Consider the following 20345-nt stretch of genomic DNA (forward strand, 5'->3'; position numbering starts at 1 on the left):
AGTCTTTGTTAACCTTTGGAGTCAGTGATCGCATAAGGATTACTCACAAAATGATCTAATTGATCAATGTAGCGGGGTTATCAACAGAGATGACGTAATGTGTCTACTAATGGACCCTTCTTCCAGGGGGAGGTTGCCGTATTATCTGGACAAATGACGGCGTTACCGTCATTGTCAGGTGCGCTCCTCTCCCCCCGCTCCTTGCCGGGCAGATGGTACGGTCCACATGCAGTTTAGAGTTGTTGCTGAGGAGGTTCCTCTCTTCGGCACCGTTAAATGGGCATGTAGGTTGCGCAAGGCTCCGGCAGCTGGAGATCGCACCGCTTTTGAAAATGTTACCGCCTTCTCGTGGGAGTAACCTCGGAAAATGTGGCAGTCTCGCTTTGTTCCACCTCCTGTGCAGGATTGCAGGTGAGTCCCAAATTTCGGACGTCCAGGTTTTGGTGGGTCTTTAAACGTCGCACAGAACTTTTGCGAAAGCCCGTCCGGCGCGCATCGCGAAGAAATCTAAGCTAACGGCCCGTCACATGTAGCCAGCCGAGCTGTGTTCACTTTGGACTTCTAATGTGTGAAATGCGTCGCCCAGAAACCAAAGGAAACTTGATTACAACTTCACTTTCGAGTGGTAACCGCCGTGAATGAAAGCGCGACCCGTAGGCTGCCATAGAAACGGCCCAATCAAACAGGGGCGCACAGGCTTCCCTGGATAAACACGCGATTCTAAAGTACACAAGCAATTAGCCTCCATCCAGGTTGTCTCCAGAAGTATTTTTCTTCCTCCCTGGCCTAATGAGACGCCTGCAAGTTAAGCAACTTGTTCAGGAACTTGCAAATGAAACCAGCTAGATGGTGGCAGCATCCGCAGGCGTGGATGAAGGTCAGCCATGTGCGTCCTGTGGAACCTGAGCTCCTCCAAGACGGGGGCAGTTTATTCACCCCCCCCCAAACACAGGCCAACTTTGTTTGCAGCACTTAGCTGCTGTGCTTCCACTTGGACCCGGGGTGAGTTCCAAAGACGCCAGCGAACACATTTGACTGGATTTGGCTTTATTTTACACAGATGGCAGCAATGTTTGCATAAAACCATGTTTTGTCTTGTTTTTTTAATGCAGAAAACTTTTTGATGGAAGCCCGTGAGGTACAGCACACAGAACAGGTTTAAAACCATGCTGCTCCAGAAATACCTTCAGGAAATATTTACATAAATCCCCCTTCTTTTTTTTACCCTCTAAAGCTACCAAATTAATAATGCCTGTTGCGTAATCCAAAATATCGTGCATGATTCTGTCTGTCCTTGTATTCTTCCCTTGCTTGGAGTGCTCAGATTAAGCACTAAAGAGACAGAGGTCCATTTTTCTTCCATCAGTTTAGGTCAACTGTACATTCCAATAGGAGGTCTGACCTTGTGCCATTTTTAAAAGATGGAAAATGGATCCACGCACCCTCAGGAGAAAGAAACGAGCGAGTCCTCCAGCCAAACCATCAGTTTTAACTGCACTTTTCAAACCTCAGTTGTAGGAATATTGGATAACAATCATGTCTGAATAATACTCATGGATGTAAGTGTTGCCTTAAACATAAATGCTCAATGATCTTAGAAAGCTCTGTAATTGGGCTTTTACTGTCCAGCTCATAAACGTGTTTAAAAAAAATAACACCACTTTAGTGCCCAGCAGAAATGTTTCCTATACTCCCAAGTATATTAATACATGATTTCTTTTATTTACTGCTTTCCTTACAGGTTAATTTGACCGTTTTATGTATTAAAAATGCCAACTTTTCCCACGCTCCTGCATCACTCGCGCCCTCCCTCAGTTGCTAATGACATCACCCTGTGTGCGTGCATGTGTGTGTGCACTATTGTGCATCAAGCCAGTTTTAAAACAGTCAGTCACGCTGTCCCTCTCTGCACAACTGACTCTTCCACTTCGACCTTAACGCCGTCACCGGTTAAAGTTCCGAGTTCTGCTCTTAACAAGATATTCTGCCCACCGGCCAAACGCACACATTAATAATGTTGCCGGCCCATAAGTGACGGTAATATTGACTAAAGTGAGAACAAGCGGCAGAGCGTTCCCTGGGAGCGACGTGTCCTTGATGCCAGGATATCTATAATCTGTTTTCATGCGTGTGAGGAGGAGTGAATGAGACGTTGTGTTGTGTTTGCCAGCCAAACCCAAAGTGCCGAGAGTGGCTGCTCTCTTTGAGGATATGACACCAAGCAGTTGCTTTTCTTTCCCTCTGAAACCACATGAAAGAGTGGAAAAAAAAACATTTTGGGACTATGTCAAGACAGGCGGCATATAAGATCAGATGGAATTTACCCTTATTCCCATCACTTTTTCATTCAGTGGAGAGTCGGGGAAAAACGAGGCCGCGCTTACGTAAGGTTGTCATCGTGTCACAAATAAAAATTTAATTCTGTCGCTATACCTTCTCAATTAGGCATTCACTGCAGAAAAATTCTGCAGTTTTCCCCCCCCTCCTCCCAAACTCTGCTGCAGATCCTGCAAAATGGTCTCATGACCAGTAGAGAATGATGATGATGAAGTAATAAAATGCCTTTGTCTTAGTGCAAATATGCGCCGCAAATGCGCTTGAAGCTGACATCGGGCTGTAGCCGTCAGAGTTGGCCCAATAAAGTGCTCAGCCCTCCAAAGTTAGACTGTTTAGAAATGTCTTACCACAGTAGTCCGTGCAGTTGGCCAATGAGGCTGTGAAGCTTTTATAAGCCTGGAAGTTATCCATCTGATTTGGCTGAAATCAGCTAGCCTTTATGCTAATATTAGAATATTGTACAGATTTCGCTCCAAATGCTTCTCATGGAAGTGCCTCAGTAGGGCTTTTAGTGCAGCTGCTGCTCTTCCTTTGTATCGGCCTTAGAATGGCATAAACCTGCTAACCTGGGCCAACAGAATGTGCGCTAACTGCTCACTTTAATGCATTTATCAGTGGGACAGGCCAGCAAATTCCAAAATAAACCGGGTTGCGGAAAAGATTCATCAATCCGTATCTGCGTACTTGAGGACTGAGCAACTTCGGCAGCGCTGGGATTCGAGCACATGACCCTTTTAAGGAGGGCCTGGCCATAGGGGGACAAAAAAAAAACAGCTATTGGCAAAACAACAGAATATTTGCAGCCAGTTGCCAAGCAGCACAGCAGGTTTTGATTTATGATGATGTCTTTCTGCTGGCAGCTTGTTCCAATTAGTGATCTAGTTGAAGACTTTGGCAGTCGGGCTGCGTCATATTGTCTTTTGTAAATCACTAACTTAATTCCTGAGTTTTTGTTTGCCAGAGTCCGGTTATATCCTCTCACTTCTGATACGTGACTGCAGTCTTGCCTCTCTCGCTCGCTCGCTCGCTCTCTCTCTCTCAGCCCTCTTTTTCTTCTCTCAGCGATGATGTCATCCTCATGTTAGCATATCTATTCCCATCATTTTTTTCCCTCCTGCCGCTCTCGATCTTCTCTCCACATCCTTTTGACTCTCCTTAACACGACGAGCTTTTTTGCTTTTGACTTGTGCCTGACAAGGGCAGACGACGGAGTTTGTGGGTTGGTTATATTTGGACAGAGGACAGACAGGCGGCTGCTTTTTAATTTTCTAAATTCAGGCCAGAAGGAGGGACGATAAGAAGCAGCAAACAAACTCCTCAATGAAGCTCTGAGTCAGACTGTCAGCTGTGTTTTACTTGTTAAAAAGCTCAGTGACGCAACGGCGTTGGAGCCGAGCTTTGATTCCACTCAGATAACCACAGATGATACCGGACTTGTACAAATCTATTTTCTAACCTGATGACATCAGAAATCCTCAAAAAGCTCTACCGCAGCCACGATGGTGCTTGACTTTTCGGGTAGTAATGGTTTGATTGGTGACTCATACGTCAGTAATCCAATCTGACAGTTGAAATGGAAAAATCAATAAAGCCCCTAGAATTAAATAATATGTTGTGTCTAATATGTAATCAAATGTTATTTAACATTTAAGCATTTAACATGCTTATCTAAAGACATTATCGCACATATAAGAGAGAACAACCCTTAAAAATAATGATCTCACCGTATTTTCTTTCATTTTAGAACTGTATCTCTGGCAGTTAAGGTAATTAAGAGTTAAAACGCAACCAAACCAGTGTGATGGATTTTTTTTTTTTTTTTTTTTTTAGGAAATTCTCAAGAGTTTTTTTTCCTTTTTAATGCCTAAAATTACTTGTGTTAATTAATTTTTCTGTATTTGCGCGTCTCCTTCGCAGGCGTATGGGGTAGCCAGGTGGTGGTGCCCCAGAGGATAAACGCCGTGCTGGGGAAGAACGTCACCCTGGAGTGCAGGGTGGAGGTGGGCCCAAACCTCACGCTCACTCAGAGTTCTTGGGAACGCCGCCTACCTTCAGGCTCGGCCACGGTGGCCGTGTATAACCCCGAGTATGGCATCTCCATCCCTCCGGAGTTCATCCATCGCTTGTATTTTCGTTCCCCCTCCTCCCATGATGCCACCATCATACTGGAGAACGTGGGCTTCTCTGACGTCGGGCTTTATACCTGTAAGGTCGCCACGTTTCCCCTGGGAAACACTCAAGCCACGACTACTGTCAACGTGCTCGGTACGTCCGTCTGCGTACGGCTTTGACGTAATTACGCGCTTTTGAGATGCTAACGTGCTGCGCTGCTCGCTTCTGCTCGTCCGCAGTGGAGCCGAAGGTCTACGTGTCTGCGGGATCCACCGCCCTGATCGACGGCGGCAACGAGACTGTGGTGGCCACCTGCATCGCCGAGCGAGCCCGGCCTCCGGCCGAGGTGTCCTGGGAGTCCAACCTTTTTGGACAGTCAGAAGTCCAGCTTCTCAATGAAGTCAACGGCACAACCAGCACGCAAGTGCGCTACCTGTGGCAGCCGACGCGGCACACGCAGGGCCACACGCTCACCTGCGTGGTGCGACACCCCGCGCTGCACAGCGACTTCAGAATCCCCTACCAGCTCAATGTCCAGTGTAAGACGTTCGTTCGGCATTCCTGAAATAACTCGCAGAAAAGGAGTCTTTCCACGTCTCTCAGGCCGATCCAGGAAAGTCAAAGTAGATTAGAGGTTGCTGTGGAGTGGAGAATTTAGCCGTTGTTGTGGGCCTTAACAGCACATATTTTCCTGTCACGCTTTCATTTCCTTGAACATTTGAAAAGCATTTTCCTCCTAGAATGTGCGGGTGTAAAACCCAAAGCCTGTAGCTGTGCTTCAGTTTCAAAAGCAGTCAGCTAATTAAGTGTGGCCTTGCCTCTGTTTTTGTCAGCCACTTATTTGAAGCTTTTAAAAAACGGTTTATCGTTTAAAAATGAAGGTCGTATAGGTTTTTTTTTCTTTTTTAATGAACAAGAAAGAGCCTTGCTGTTGTCTCCTGTTGGACACACGGTGCTTAATGTTTTCTGCGTGGCCGTAAAACTCAAACTCTTTATAAATGAGTCAGTGATGTTCCGCAGTAGATGCAGGAGGAGCGTAAAGACGGATCCATGTAAAGGGCGAAAATCTTTTTTTTTTAAATGATCCTAATCAGAGATGTTGATAATCTCTCCTTTTGTCCTCCGAAGACGCTCCCGACATCTCGGTGGTGGGATACGACGGCGACTGGTACGTGGGTCGGGACAACGTCCAGATGACGTGCAAAGCCAACGCGAACCCGCCGGCGCATCACTTCCGATGGATCAGGTGTGGATCTGTGTCTGTGACGTCATTCACAACGACGAAAGCGTAGCGTGACGTCAGATGTGTGACTAGAAGGCCAAGAACATTTAAACTTTGACTTTTTTTTACGACCGCGGTACTGGACTCTCCTTCTAATGGGTGTCACCTGACTTGTGCCCTAGGCTGGACAGTGAAATGCCAGAAGGGGTGGAAATAATAAACAGCACCTTGCTCTTCCTGCGACCCCTCCATCGGAATGACTCTGGCGTTTACAGGTGTGAGGTTGCCAACGACATCAACCTTCGCAGTCGGGACGTGCGTATTCTCATACAAGGTGAGCCCCTCCGGAACACAGCTGACTCCTAGTGTACACGCTTCCCTCAGGAAGCACTGTGCGTGCGTGGACGTCATAGAGGTTATTATTGCCTGTGACATTGTCCTTCAAGCTGTAATCTGACACTCTATCACTCCGGGCCAACCTGTGCATGCTGCCGCCGTTTTGAAGAAGCGGCTCGTAAAACAGTTTGCTGGCATTGACGATTTGATCGTTCCAGCGACTTTTGCTTGTTTAGCCTTGATTTGATTAGGCGGCCAGATCTCTGAAAGGGGAGCTTCTGGGCAAAAATGGCTGCTAGCATCTCCTCAGACTTCAGCTGTCTTTAAGCAGCTCGGTCCTCTTTACACCTGTGACTCGGCAGCCGAGTTTTCTAGTCCCTCAAACATTCTCTTCTTGTCTCGGGTTCTTTTGACCGAGCGTATTCCTAATTTAGGATTTGATTTTCCTTTCCAGCTTGCTTTCCTTTGCACGTGTCATGCAGTAAGAGGCAAAAGCCTGCAGCCTGACTGTGAGATGATGTCCCAGATTCATAAAACATTAACCAGTTCTTTTCAACTCTATTTATTATTTATCATCCATATTTCATTCTCCTTTGAGAGGACCTGTACGCCCGTGTGCACGCTTACACACGTCAGTGTATCCTTTGTTGTTGTGTGTCTTGCTGTGGTCGTGCTCGTGCTGTTCATCGCCTCTGCATGGAGTGGTAGAATGCACGTACTCGGGCTCCACTACTGTTATCTCTAGGATGTGAATGGGTTCCGCACATCTGGTTGTAAAAACGAGGTGAAAGTGAGGACAGATAAATGTATTTTCTCTTTATGATGCTTCTTTGACCTTTGACTCTGACCCTAGCCTTCCTGTCATTAAAGGTAGCTCGTGTAAGATTAACACTGATTACTGCGGTTTTCCTTTTATTCACAGGGGTTTATTTTATCTGCGCCTGCATATTTGCACGATGTGGAAACATGTCCTGTATATTGAACTGGTGTTTTATGTACTCACAAATGTTAAAAACATACAGTAGTCCCGTTTGACGTTGGCCATCATCTGCTATGTTAACCTGGATGCTGTACTTTTGTAGCATCTGTAGTACTGTAGACGTTTGTCAACCTTTTCCCGTCTTAGTGAAATGTTGATGTAGTTGACATTCTCTACTTCTCTATCTCTCTCCCTCTCTGTTCCCCTCTCATCCTTCCTCCCCTCCATTAGATCCTCCCACCATGCCTTCCACCATTACCACTCCCGTCGTTACTGGCTCTGCCTCGTCCACCTTGGTGGGTGAAAAGGGCCACGTACTCTTCAGCTCCCCCACACTTGAAGCCCTATCTGAGAGTAACCTGGGATCCATAGTCGGTGGGGCGGTGGGCGGGGCCTTGTTCCTGCTACTGCTGCTGTGTCTGGTTGGCGTGTGTTACCTCCGCAAACAACAGACGCTCCACGGGAACTACTATGCCAAGCACTACCTGGGCCACAATGACCTCCAGAAAGCCCCCACACAGCATGAGCTCCAGCCAACCAAGGCTCGCAGCGGCTCCCAGCATCGGGACCACGACCGGGAAGAGTGGGGCGACCGCCAGCTCAAACACGAGCGTGACTGGCGTCACCATAGCAACTACAACGGGGAGGAATATCCCTCTAATGGCTACACCCGAGCAATGAGAGAGAGCAGTCACCACAGCCATCAGCAGAACCACCAACAGGAACACACACAGTATTCTAGTCCGCGGCAGGCCAGATCTCCCAGATACACTCATTCACCTAAACCGCGGGGAAACTGCTCCCCCTACGTGTCAGATGACTGTTACGATAGCGGGCCCGACGGGGACTATGTCTCGCACACAGACGGGTCCGTCATCTCGCGCAGGGAGTGGTACGTTTGACAAGCTGTGCGCTCAAACCCATTTTACCCATTTAGGAACAACTTCTCTAAGTAGCCACACTCACTGCAACTAATCTCAGTCCCGTAGGTTCCTTGTCTGGTCCGAGCGTCGTAGTCGTCCCCGTCCCGCTGTTGTCGACAGACTGTACTGCACGGCCACTTTGTTTGTGAACATCTGTACGCCTGATGAATCCGGCGTATCACTGTGTGCAGAGGCGACCCGAGGCGTCGTCTCCGTCTAACTACAGGGACTGTCGATGCGTTCAGAATTCCTGGTGTCCTTGAGTAGAATCATTTAAAGTTTGGTTTTACGCACTGCTAATGTGGCATTTCTTTCAAATCATTGTAAACCGGGATCATTCCTAAATGGGTGATGCTTCTAGTTTGATTCCAAGTCATAACACAACTGCACTGCCTTATAGGATATATAATAGACAACTACATTATTTGTTTACTATTGGATGTCGGCCTGTTGTGTGCTGGTCCATAATGGGAGGGGAAAGCTTCAGAATATGACCACTGATGTCTGATCAATGTCCTTTTAACGCTGATGTAGTGGGAAGGGAGCCTTAAGAGCACTTCTGCTGCGAGCCTTCAGCTCATCTTTTATTCCCAGCAGAGATGAACAGAGGACACGCAGGGAGTCCTGCAGGAATGAGGTGCAGCCCGCTGCAACAACAGACTGGGTTTACCACACGGTCAAGCCCCGGTGTGCAAATGAGCTACAATATTTAGGTTGGGTTATTATTTTTTTTGCAGTCTCGCCAAGGCTTTGGGTTGGTTGCCACCCCTTAGACCAGGAACGCATTATCCTGCCAGATTAAATGTGTTTGGGAATTTGCACCCTGGCGCCAAATGGGTGCAGTCGGAGAGAGGAGAGCCATCAACGGGGGCATTGTTTAGAGCAGGCTGCAGTATGGTAGCCACCATACGCTGGCCTCCCGGTTCCACAATAGAGTCATTCTAGAACGTAAGCTAATGTTCTCCACCGCAGAACCATCCGGACTCGCTTGAGCTCTCCTCATCTGTCAGGGCAAAAGGCGTCTGTCACAATCTGAGGCATTAACAGCACTTTGATAAAGCCCCGCCATGCCGGCCGTTTCATTTTTTTTTAGCATGTAATATTACTCTCATACAAATTAGCTAATTGATGTTCCATCTGTGACACTTTTGGTTAAAAAAAAAAAAAAGAAGAAGAAGAAATTCCAACTTCTGAGCTCAGAGGGAACAGTATTTGTGTTGCACTGATCCTTAGATTTCTGTGTTGTTTTTTTTAATTGTATATATCACTATTGGTTTGTCAGCTTTCTTTTATTGCTTATTGAATCCCTCCAATGTTGCAGGACACACAAAGTACTGTAATTGATTCGAAGGCATGGTGTTAATAATAGGTTTAGTCTATGACGTGTATCCAGGCACGCGCGTCGCACTGGTTTGTTAGTAAATGCACCTGTTTACCTGACAGTGAGGAGGGTTTCCTACAGTTTTCTTTATGTGCACTTGTGTTTGTGAATATGTGCCAACTTCAGTCATATGGTCGCTATACAATATTTGTCGCCAGATGCCAAATATTTGTTGAAGTCGTATGTATAAATATGATGATGTCTCCAATATTGCAGACTAGCTAGCAAATGATTAAGAAACCTATAAATGATTGTTTTATACAGGGTCTTGTAGCCTGAAATAGTAGAGAAAAGATGCTTTAGGCCACTTGAATATTAGAGTAACAGTCTTTATTATGGAAACGAGCCGTGTTGCAAACTTTCACGTTGTGTCCAGTTGCGGTTTGATGACAATAGGACCCTCAGACTGCACCAACTGTGGTTTGAGACACTGTGCACCACAGTAGCTCTTAGTTTCATGGACGGAAGCTTGCTAGTTTCAGATTATTCACCTGTTTTGGTCAACTGTGCCCGTGTTTTGAGACTCCCTTTTGCGCAAAACTGTAGAAAGAACCTCAAATTTTCTTAATAATTCAGATTGGGAAGCCTACAACCGCCAGTTGAACTAGCTAAAGCTGCCAGTCAGAGCACCGACTCCTGCCATTCGCCTCAGACTGCCGTAAGGCTGCAGCTCACGAGCTACAATACTTTGTTTGAATCCCGGCAGCCGGCACCCGTGAGCTTGTCTTTCTGGTCACAGCACCGCGCCAGCTGTTTGCTTCAGTGCACCAGGGCGGAACTTCGCCTGATCAATACTTCGCTAGTCGATATCTTATTTTTGACTCATCGGTTTGCAGCAGCTGGAACGACGACGTCCTTTTGTACTGCGATATTTTTGTATAGAGAGCACGCGGTACCGGCAGAATGGTCCTCCACCGTCAGTTTAAAGCTAGTGCCTTAGATACCTAGAAGTATTGATTATTGTTTATTTATGGGTGCATGGATGTGTTTGGTTGCTGGGTGAGATTTCTGTAGATTTCTACGGTAGGTGGACACCCCAGTGCCATATTCAGTTGTTTCCGTCCTCGCCATCATGACAGTAATGAGAGATTATATTTGCAAACAAAGGAGCATTAAAAGCTCTCAAATTCATTAAAAAGGGTACTGTATCAGGGTTTTGTTTCTTTTCTGTACAGTTAATGAAGAAATGAGCCTCATCCTTGATGAGAAGCACTTTGTTTTCTTGTCTCTGTACATATGCTGAAGGAAATGTACCTTTGTTTTGTTTTTTTGGGGGGGGGTATTTATGTGTCACAGTAGTGGAGCATTATTTTGTCAGACACTTTAGTTGAATAAAGCACCTTATAGCAGATGTGAGCGATTTTCTCTGGAGGGTTTTTTTTTAGGGGGGGGGAGTTTAAAGCCTGCCATTACGCAGACTGCTCAGACTCTGCTCCTCTTTGTGCTGGTATAAATGACATCATCTCCCGCTCCAGAACGCATCCCCCCACCCACCACCAATCCAGTACGTCCCACATGATTTTATTCATGCTTCCTCGCTTCTCCTCCTTTACTCTTTAGTTTACAGCTCTTCTTCGCTGGTCCCTCGCGTCTCCGTCGCTGCCTCTGTGACCCCCCCTTACTGGTCTCGGTGTGTCCCATGAAAGCCCCTCCTCACACCTCCGATGGTCGTCATTGTCAGACCCCCCCCACCCACCCAACAGGCCCGGTGTCTCTTTCTCACACTCCTCCAGCAGCTGGAAGAATTAAACGTTGAGTGTTTATGTCTGGCCCCGAGTCCTCACTCTCCAGCCCATTGACTATCCCCATGGCAACAAGCTCATCTGTAGCCGCCGATGGAGGCTGTGTTCCAACCATCTCTACCTATACACAAAAAGTGAAGGGGGGTGAAGAGGGAGAATTAGCTATTGGCGCGTCACGTCCTGCTGTACGGAGAGAGATCTCGGGCTCAAAGGACGCGTCTCACTGATGTGACCTTGACACCGTTTAACCCGCACTCAGCCACTCGGCGCACATTTCCTCCAGAATGTTTCGCTTGGCGCTGACCAGTCGATACGCCTCCTCGCCAGCACTTTCCTCCTGACCTTAAAGCAGCAGCGCGCTCAGCCGGGCGCTTCCCGAAGTGAGGCTGCTGGGGTGGAAATGATGATGTCATCAGAGCGGTGCTCGAATTTGCATGAAAGACTCGGAAGAAGATCGGCCAGTTCCACCAGCAGCGCGGCGAGATCTCCCTCCGCAAAGCAGCTGTCTGGGGGGGGGGGGGACGCTCTGATGTTTACTCCCCCGTCCAGGTGGGATCAAACTGTCAGTTGTTCAGTGGGGGGGGGGGGATCTCTGGGAGGGAAATGACAGAGCGCTGCCCGCTTTAACCTTCCTCCCCTCACTGCTGTTACAGCAGCGTCTGCGCACGGCGAGTCTGTTGTCTGGAAGAGAGGATAACCTTTGACCCTGCTGTGAAGTTTTCAGAAGGGGGGGGGGGCTTGCCATCGCTCCCCTCACCGAGTTGTTCTGTGGACTCATATCTGTCTCCCAAAGCGTCGGCATGAACTTTGTGTGTGTGTGTGTGTGTGTGTGTGTGTGTGTGTGTGGTGTGTGTGTGGTGTGTGTGTGTGTGTGTGTGTGTGTGTGTGTGTGTGTGTGTGTGTGTGTGTGTGTGTCGCGGGGTGGGGGGAGGGAGATTAAAAGCAAGGGGGCAGAAACGGCCATGGGCTGGTGCAGGACTCCAGTTTGGGGACAGCTAATCCAACACTAACACCAGTAATCCAAACCACTGAGTAATTGGTGATATTTCAGCAAAGCAAATGTTTTTCTGTGGGGGTTTTTTCCCCCACATTTCCGGGCCATATTCAGGACGAGTCCACCTCAGCAGTTCTTATTCCAGCCCGCAGGAGGAACCTCTGTCTTCAGACATTAAAGGAGGCGACTTGATGAGCTGCATTTTTAAAGCCGTTTTGATCAACTTGAGAGTCTCTCGTCATACTTCAGCTCCATCAGCGCTAATAAAAGGGTTATCGAGTGGTAAGGACGGCCTAGGGGAGGCCTGGCTTTCAGGAAAAGCACGGAAGTCCCATCTCGGCCAATCTGCATCATGATTGAACTGATATTAAGGACTCTCATCTCAGAAACTTATTGATTTTTTTTTTTTTTCCTTCCCAGACCTTAACGGCTAAATCAACCGTAAGTGACCATTACACCTTTTTGTACTCGGGGTCACCTTTTGTCCTCCAGTTCCTTCAGAGTGTTGAATTGCAGTTTTACACATTACTGCTGATTAGCCAAAGCTCGCTGTTCTGAGTTTTAATGCATCCTAATCACAAATTAATCCTAATCCCCTCAGAGGACGACGTGGAGCGCATGCAAGCATATGGTCAACAAAGCTAATTCAGCAGACGTTACAACGGCATTCGGGACCCGACACACAGACCCACAGAGGACGGAGACTTGGACGGGTGACAGGAGGCAAAGTAGACTCAGAATTCAGGGAACATCCCAAATTAATTAAACGTTTACAACCCACATGCAGGAAAATCTGTCTTTATGCCGCGTTACATTTCAAAATGGCTGCCAAGGAAAAACTGTGTAATTGTCAAGCCTTTATAACGAGCTGTTTGACACACGGAGCACTTCATGCTGCTCAGAACGAACTGTGCTCTCTTAAATTGCCACACATTTTCAAAGTGATGAGAGGAAAAGCGCCTCAGCCAGAACATTCGGCGTCTTCCGTGGGCACACGGTGCACCTAAATTTGCTTCCTCCCGCATCTCGATGTTTTCACTGAATCTGTGCGTCTTTGTTTCAGAACAGTCTCAAGCCCAGAGATCCAGCTCCATCGCCATGGCTGGAGCCATCATGGGCGCCGTTCTTGCTCTCTTCCTCATCACCGTCTTCATCATTGTGATCCTGACGGCCCGCAAGGCCCCGTCCCCGGCCTTCACGGACAAAGTGTGAGTCTGCCAGAGCCGTCCTGTCCAGAATGTGCACGGATGCTGAAGTGACGGCACGAAACCGAGCGGAGCTTTTTATTCATGCGGCTCTGCTGCATCATCACGGTGCAGGAGACGGCAGGACAAGGCTGAGGGGCCACAGATAAGTGCTCTCTTGGCAGAAAACTCTCGGTTGGTGTCAGGCGCTGCTCCTGTAGCGCTCTGACATGCTAATGTCATAGCAGAGAGGGAGAACCAAGGTTAAATTAGATAGCGTGTTTGTTCTTAAACATGCTATATAGTCCAAACGAGCGAGGACATTTTGAGGTTGGAGGATGTCTTATGTCTATGAAAGTCCTCACAAAGATAGAAGTACAAGGTTGTGAGTGTGTTTGGGGTCTGAATAACTCGTGTCATTCGATCTTTAATGTCAGTTGCACTGACCTGTTCTTCCTGTTTACGTTGCACCATTTCGACTGAAAGAGACAGAAAATTTAGCGACCCGATGATCAGTTTCCATGAAATTGGTGAGTTTCTGGACGGTCCGGGGTTTACCGATTCCCTCGCTGAAGGCGACCCCGCCGCTGGACCACAGTTTTGCAGTTTCAGATAAAAACGGGGAAGTTTGGAGTCCAATTTTAATGATGCGGCTACAGAAAACCTGCCAGAAACTACGCCCACGTCCAACCTTTAATGAAAGGACCTGACAGAATTGTGTTTGTCTACCTTGTACCCACTTTTGTCTGCGTTCTGTTAGCATCATCCAGCCCGTCCGCTAACAGCCAGTGCTGACTGTTTGAAAAGCGGCGTGGAGGAAATGCGCCTCGTGGCCCCTGCATCATTATACACTGACACGCTGTAATCAAAGGGTGTGTTGGTCTGTGGTCAATGCCACGACAAACTTAGCATCTTAAGTGTGACCGTGGCCAGAAGTCCCAGTGGGACGGTGAGCGGGGGTGGGCAGGCCCCGTCCCTGTCCTTCATCAAACACGGGCGCCAAGACAGCGTTTTCCTGAAAGCACCATAATCTCTTCCAGCTCCATGAAAGGGAAGAGTGGGATCTGGTGAAATACAGTCAGAAAAATCAATGCCTGTCATGGTTCCATTTTATGAACAGTCAAGGTCGACTTCTAGGTTCAAAGTTTAAAAGCAGAGCGGGTTTTCAACTCGTGACTCCTGTCGTGTTGCGGTAAAGAAAACCCCCGATCGAGGGCTCTCGCATCATCTGTCAAAAAAAAAACCTGCCAATATTCTGAGTCCATCAGCCGTTTATCTAATTTATGTGCTTATATGTCAAAGTCAGTCGCGTTTTTATAGATAAAATCTATGCAACAACGGCAGGAAGAACCCGATGAAGATCACCTCCCTCCATAAAAGTCCAGCTCTTTAAAAGCTCAGCCGCTCTCATCTTTTTAATAACACTTTCTTCATCTATTTTTCCTCCTTCTGCTTCCTCACAATTTCTTTTTTATCTCTCTCCGAAGGATTGACCTTCCTCCGACACACAAGCCTCCCCCTCCCTACTCCGGGAGAGCACCGGCTGCTCCTCTGGGTGTCCACGCATCACAAGTGGCCTGGCTCTGTCAGGTGAGCACCCCACACACACACACACACACACACACACACACACTCGCACACACGCACACACACAGCCCACCTACCCAGCCTTTCTTCATATAATATCACATCAGCTGTATCTGACTCATCTCCACGAACCCAAGCATTAGCTGACCAATGAGTCACGACAGGAAGTCATTCAGGAGCTCAGCAGTGACCATCTAATATCTTCTCTCTGGTTTTGGCTTCACCTCGGCGCCCATGTACTCTATGGGATGTTGAGGTTGTGCTCCCTGCTCAGGTTGAGGCTTCGTGAGGTTGTTATGTACGAGGAGAACTGAGCAAAATCCTTCTTTTCTTGGATGTGCAGACTCGCAGGGCAGAGGACAGGTACCAGTCGACCGAAGGCCGGCGTCCGCCCGCATCCAGGCCGGGACCTCACAGCCCCCCCAGCCGCCTGGAGTGGGTGTGTCACCAGAGCGGGACGGACCGAGTGTACATCAACCACAGGGAGCACTATGTGTGACTGACACGCTGCCTGCAGTCTTTTTTAAGCTAACCTTCTGCTGAAATTGTATTTTTCTGTACTTAGTGTCCGATATCGCCTAGGTGACCCTTTAGAGCAAAAGTCACACAACCCGCCGGGTCCGTCGGCGCACGCGCCGACCGTGCGCGCGTGAAGACAGCTGGGCATCGTACACCAATTACCCAGCAAAATGCGTAAGCACCATTTGCGTCGTTATCCCCTTTAGAGGAGGGAAAAATCACACATCCGAGACTCCATTTTCAGGCGCGTCACCAGACCAAGCAGGAACGGAGCCTCTGAGGTCCAATGAGACCAAATGTACTAACTGCAGCGCAAACCATAAAAGGATTAACGAAGGTATTTCTGTCCCAGTTTGGGAGTGCGTCTGCGTCATTTTATGACTTCATATTTGTGACTGTATCCCCCTCCCCCCCCCCCTTATGTAGCATTAACTAATCAGGGAAGCCCTTTTTTACGAGGAGTCGCCGTTCAAGCTGAATTACGCTGTCATGGGAAGCATATCAAACGGTTTAATGGTGACCGGGAGAACTAACAGAAGTGCCATATTGACATTTGGGGGGGGGGGGTTGTTCCCCAATGTGCTGTAGTGTTTTCATTTTACTAGATTAGATGTTTGCCAGATGTTGTCTTGTTTGATTTATTAAAATCCATGTTTTCCGCCTGATTTGCACCTGCGAGATGATGCTAAGCCCTTGGTCAGGAATGAGCAGACGGCTCAAACTGAGCACATCAATAGATTTCACCCCCTTCCTCGAGCCAACAGGCTGGACTTCCGAGCTCTGAGTCACCGTACATGGAAATCACAGGTCCTTGAAGTCTTGAGAGTCTAAATTTGAGGGAAAATCATCGGAGGGTCACACCTACATGGTTTCCACCTTGCTTCAGGAAAAGCAGGAAAAACAATTGTTTAATTGTCAGAACTATTTACTGTAGATGACGTGGTGTTTCAGCCCACTTTTCGCTGACGTTCTTCGTGGTTTAAATCTTTGTCAGTATACATTTTGGTCATTTATTCCTCTCTCTCTTCGAAGAGAGCGTAGCTGACCTTTTACAACAGCGTCGCCCAGTGGACAAACTTGGTAATACGTCAATTCCCGTCAATTCATTTTTTGTGAAAGACATCATAAATATGTAGGATTTGTTGGAGAAAAAGCTGTTTTAGCGTTTTTGTAAATCACTTTATTTAGGAGGAGTGGAACAATAACAGAAATGGTTGCAGAGACTAAAACAATAGATTTATGACACGTAAAGACAATAACCATGACAGAAAAAAGGGGGTTTAGTCACTGAATCATGACGGCACTTTTATTCTGATGCTCATTTTACACAGACAGCGTTTATTTAAAAAAAAAAATGCTTGTGATTAAAATAGGTTGTACTACTGCAGCGATATCGGGTCCGTCTATGGCTCCTCACAGGTCTGTTTGTAGCCAGGTTTTGTAACACAAGGGCAAAAATAGCAGAATTACACGTTTTTCTGTTTAACAATATTTTTGTTAGATGTAAATAATAGAGCAATGATTATGTTAAGACATGTTAGTATTAGTGCAGCTGTTTTTCTATATATTTGTTTTTTTTTAAAACTCTGAAAACATTAAACTCCTTAATTTCTCAATCTAAACGTAGTTTGGTGGTTAAACCCCTCCGCAAAACGAGAGGTAACTGGCTCAGGTGATATCACAGCTCTCAGAATACATCTGAAGTTTTTTGCCGTTAGCAGTTTGTCTTCTTTAACAGCTTCAAAGCGACAAACGCAACTACCCAGAGAAAACTTTCACAAGAGATGATTCGTGTGTCATCACAGAAACGTGTTGGTCATTTAAAAAAAAAACAAAAAAAACCTCAGCAACAGTGTTTAGTTTGGAGAATGTTGGCACGGAGGCCTGGTGTGAAGGTCGCTCACTGCATGTTCAGCGCCTATTTCTTAATCTATCTGCACATTTTAATCTGTCCGTGCAGGATGAGCCCAATATATTAACCTTTGCTCTAATAGTTACGAGGCCCCTTTATCAGTAATTCTTGCTTCTTTGGCACTGTGCTGTCCCTGCTCTGAGGGGGCGACTGTGTGAACTGCTTACATTACATTTTGCCCAAAGAAAACTGCTCGGTAAATCAAATTCTTCCCCTCATGTACTTCCAGTCCCTCTACTTGAGTGAATGGCAGCTTTGTTTTCGCTGTCAGGACCAATTAGATCGTGCCCCCATAAACAAACATTATGCCAGAGAAATGGAAATGAGGTGCCCTTCCAGCGGCCTCACAGAGGATGTAACAGTCCGACATTCTCCAAATTCCTGATTCTGGGTGCGTCCTTGGAGTTACTTGGCTTTGGCCTTTTGTCTGAGGGATGGGGCTGCTGCAGGAGCAGGCTTTGAGGCAGGTTCAGGGACCGGAGAGGGCCTGATTGAGTGATAGAGGCTGAGGCACCTAAAAAAAAGAGAGAGGAAAAAACCCAAATCAGAGAAAAGAACACGAACAATTATATAACAAGTTTATTTACTCACAGGTTTCTTATTTTCTTTACAAAACCTTTGACTGTTCTGACCGTCCGTCTTAGGCGCACCTTGAAAGCCAACGGATCAGTATTTAATGACCTCCACCAAGTGTGGCAGCTTCAGTGTTTTCAAGATTTTATAAAAAATAAAGACCAGAAACTCACTTGCTGCTTTTTATACAAAAGAGGAATGGAGAAGAGGCCGATGACCGCTGTTCAGCAGAGCAGAAATACATTCATTCGTGACCGTGAAGACACCAGTTTTCTACAGTTTCAAGCTATAAATATGATTTTGGGGGTTTGGATTTGTAAACAAATCCATGTTCGAATTGGAAGAAGTAAACTCACCAGTTATCACCAAAGTCAGTCCATTGGTTAAGGCCCCGACATACGTCAGCAAATATAGAAGCACAACAAACTGAGAGGATAAAAAAAGCACACAAAATAAAATGCTCACAGTTAGTTTCACCAATCTAGAGTATTTTTAGTTACTGCACACCACTGCTTATAAATTAAATTGAGCTCTTCTAACAGTGAACCTCGATCTTGACCGCCCCCTGGCGGAAGGATGTATTGCATGCGCTCACAAAGACTGTTGTCTGTGTTGATGTTTATGTTTGTTTGGTTACTGCTGTTGCCCCTGCACAACCTCACAGCCCCCAGCAGGCGAAGCGGGAGGCCCATCAGGATATTTCAGCGCCACACACACGTACCTTAATTGAGTCAGTTATACTGCCAATGAAAATCAGCCGTTTGAGCTCTGTGATGGCAAAAGTGATGAGTAGAACCACCTCCTCTACCAGCATCACTGTCTCCCTATCAGTCAGAGAGCTGTCATAGTCCAGATATGACCTGGGGACAGAGCACCGCGATTACTCGCCGATTTTTGTATATGTTGGCACAGGAGTAAAGTGTTGATGGTTTTGATGTGCAGACAGTAGCGCCACAGCATTTAGTTTGCTCTCAAATCTGGCAAAATCAACGAAAAGCTGACTTTGACACACTCACTGGTAGGGGTGGACCCCGGGGTTCCAGCGCAGCAGCTCCAGCAGTTTATAATAGAGGCGCAGGGGGAAGGTGGCGCACATGGCGACCAGACAGATGTGAGAGAAAACGGTGATGACGCTGAGCTGGAAGACGCTGGCGAGGCTGATCACCAGGCCTGTGAACACCACACCGGTCTTCCTCACATCCCGCCAGTACACCAGATCCATGACTGGACACATACAGTATGTGGACAGTTAGGTCAGTCACCTCTGAGGACAAAAACAGCTTCCCTGCTGTTTGCTTGAAGACAACGTTTCTGATTCTGTTTATGGCGGAAACAGAAATGCGACACATCACCCTCCCACGCCAGACGTTTTAGGTCTTGGTGGTAAAACTGCTAAATATAATGCACAATCCTTTTGGCTCCTACTGTTGCAAACCTCATAAAATGACCAGTGTGCCAAAACATGTTGAACTGAAGAGCATCCCATTGAAAAATGTCTTTTTTCTTGTAATTATTGTTTATTTAAATATGCCTGTGGATGCATCATAATGCCTGTCACATTTGATAATGGTTAATCTTGTAATTAATTATTTTAAAAATGAATTATTTTCCTATTAGACACCTGAATCGAACCACGTCAAATAATTCACCAAATCTAAAGGTAAGTGTGTAATTGATGAGCTTGAGGTCTGCACTAAACAGCCTTCACATTCACATATTTACCAATTTTTAGATTTTCTTAGGTAATAAGAATGTGAACGGAGGGAGAAACAATTAACGATCTCTTTTTTTTTTACAAAGCGTTCTTCCGAGACACTTAGAACTTTTACTTTACAACATTCAAACATCTCATTTATCCAACTGTCCACCAATGAAAGTCATGCAGCTCAGTTTTTGGCTGCTCCTCCTCTCTGTACTCACACCTGCCCAGCAGTAGAGGAAGAACCAAGCCACCTTCCTCCTCTACCAGACATCCGGGCTCGGACCGCCTCTCCCTCTGCTCCCATTCACTTCGCCTAAAGCTGCCACCGTTTATTTCCTTACGTTTGCTGGCCATTTCAGCTGCGATCCCTCTTCTCTCTTCCTTCAGCTTCCACTGTCAGTTTGCACCAGCCTGAGCTTTTTTTGGCACCCTCGGCTTCGTCAGCAGTATAAGGCCGGGCTGGCCTAATTTTATCCTCTATTGGATACCCCTTGTTTGGATTCATACACACACAAATCAGGAACCCGAGACGTCGACACACATGTCCCTCAGCTATCAGAGGCTCACCGTCTCAGTCAGCTGGTGACTAACCTGCACCCAGAGGCCTTGAGCCGCATTAGAAGCAGGTTCAAAGATCATATTCATTATCAATTAGCACGATGATAAGTAACATATGCAGGTGGAAATCTTTTTTTTTTGTTGTTGTTGCGGCCTTCATTACAGAAAAGAGAAAATCTTATAGAACATCCGTTGTTAATTTTACAGGGTCAGTTTAAATTATAAAGAAATGTTCAGTGCTGTAAAGTAATCAAATTATAGTCAGAAATATATAATTACTGTTA

The 20345-nt window shown here is 46.7% G+C and overlaps 2 protein-coding genes and 1 long non-coding RNA gene across 4 annotated transcripts; 2 read left to right on the forward strand and 1 right to left on the reverse strand.

Annotated features, from left to right (window-relative positions):
• The first annotated feature begins 240 nt into the window (after nt 1-240).
• nectin3b (nectin cell adhesion molecule 3b) lies at nt 241-15981 on the forward strand. Of its 2 annotated transcripts, XM_057054556.1 has the most exons (8): nt 241-411; nt 4255-4602; nt 4689-4988; nt 5578-5695; nt 5854-6005; nt 13090-13234; nt 14698-14800; nt 15141-15981. In XM_057054556.1, exons 1-8 carry the CDS (start codon nt 333-335, stop codon nt 15294-15296), a joined length of 1401 nt encoding a protein of 466 aa, XP_056910536.1. In that variant the 5' UTR covers nt 241-332; the 3' UTR covers nt 15297-15981. The 2 variants fall into 2 exon arrangements, with proteins under 2 accessions (XP_056910536.1, XP_056910535.1); XM_057054555.1 differs by lacking the exons at nt 13090-13234; nt 14698-14800; nt 15141-15981 and adding an exon at nt 7218-10646 and having other exon boundaries at nt 242-411.
• LOC130537636 (uncharacterized) lies at nt 418-4163 on the forward strand. Its single transcript, XR_008953669.1, has 2 exons — nt 418-1002; nt 1113-4163. It is a non-coding gene; the product is annotated as an uncharacterized LOC130537636 (long non-coding RNA).
• A 683-nt stretch (nt 15982-16664) lies between the features above and the next one.
• On the reverse strand, nt 16665-19962 carry rtn2b (reticulon 2b). Its single transcript, XM_057054557.1, has 7 exons — nt 19845-19962; nt 18818-19025; nt 18523-18661; nt 18158-18227; nt 17975-18021; nt 17820-17878; nt 16665-17742 (listed from the first exon to the last, which is right to left on the reverse strand). Exons 1-7 carry the CDS (start codon nt 19855-19857, stop codon nt 17634-17636), a joined length of 645 nt encoding a protein of 214 aa, XP_056910537.1. The 5' UTR covers nt 19858-19962; the 3' UTR covers nt 16665-17633.
• Between the last annotated feature and the right edge of the window lie 383 nt (nt 19963-20345).

Source organism: Takifugu flavidus, chromosome 14, assembly GCF_003711565.1.
Source record: "Takifugu flavidus isolate HTHZ2018 chromosome 14, ASM371156v2, whole genome shotgun sequence".
Classification (NCBI taxonomy): domain Eukaryota; kingdom Metazoa; phylum Chordata; class Actinopteri; order Tetraodontiformes; family Tetraodontidae; genus Takifugu; species Takifugu flavidus.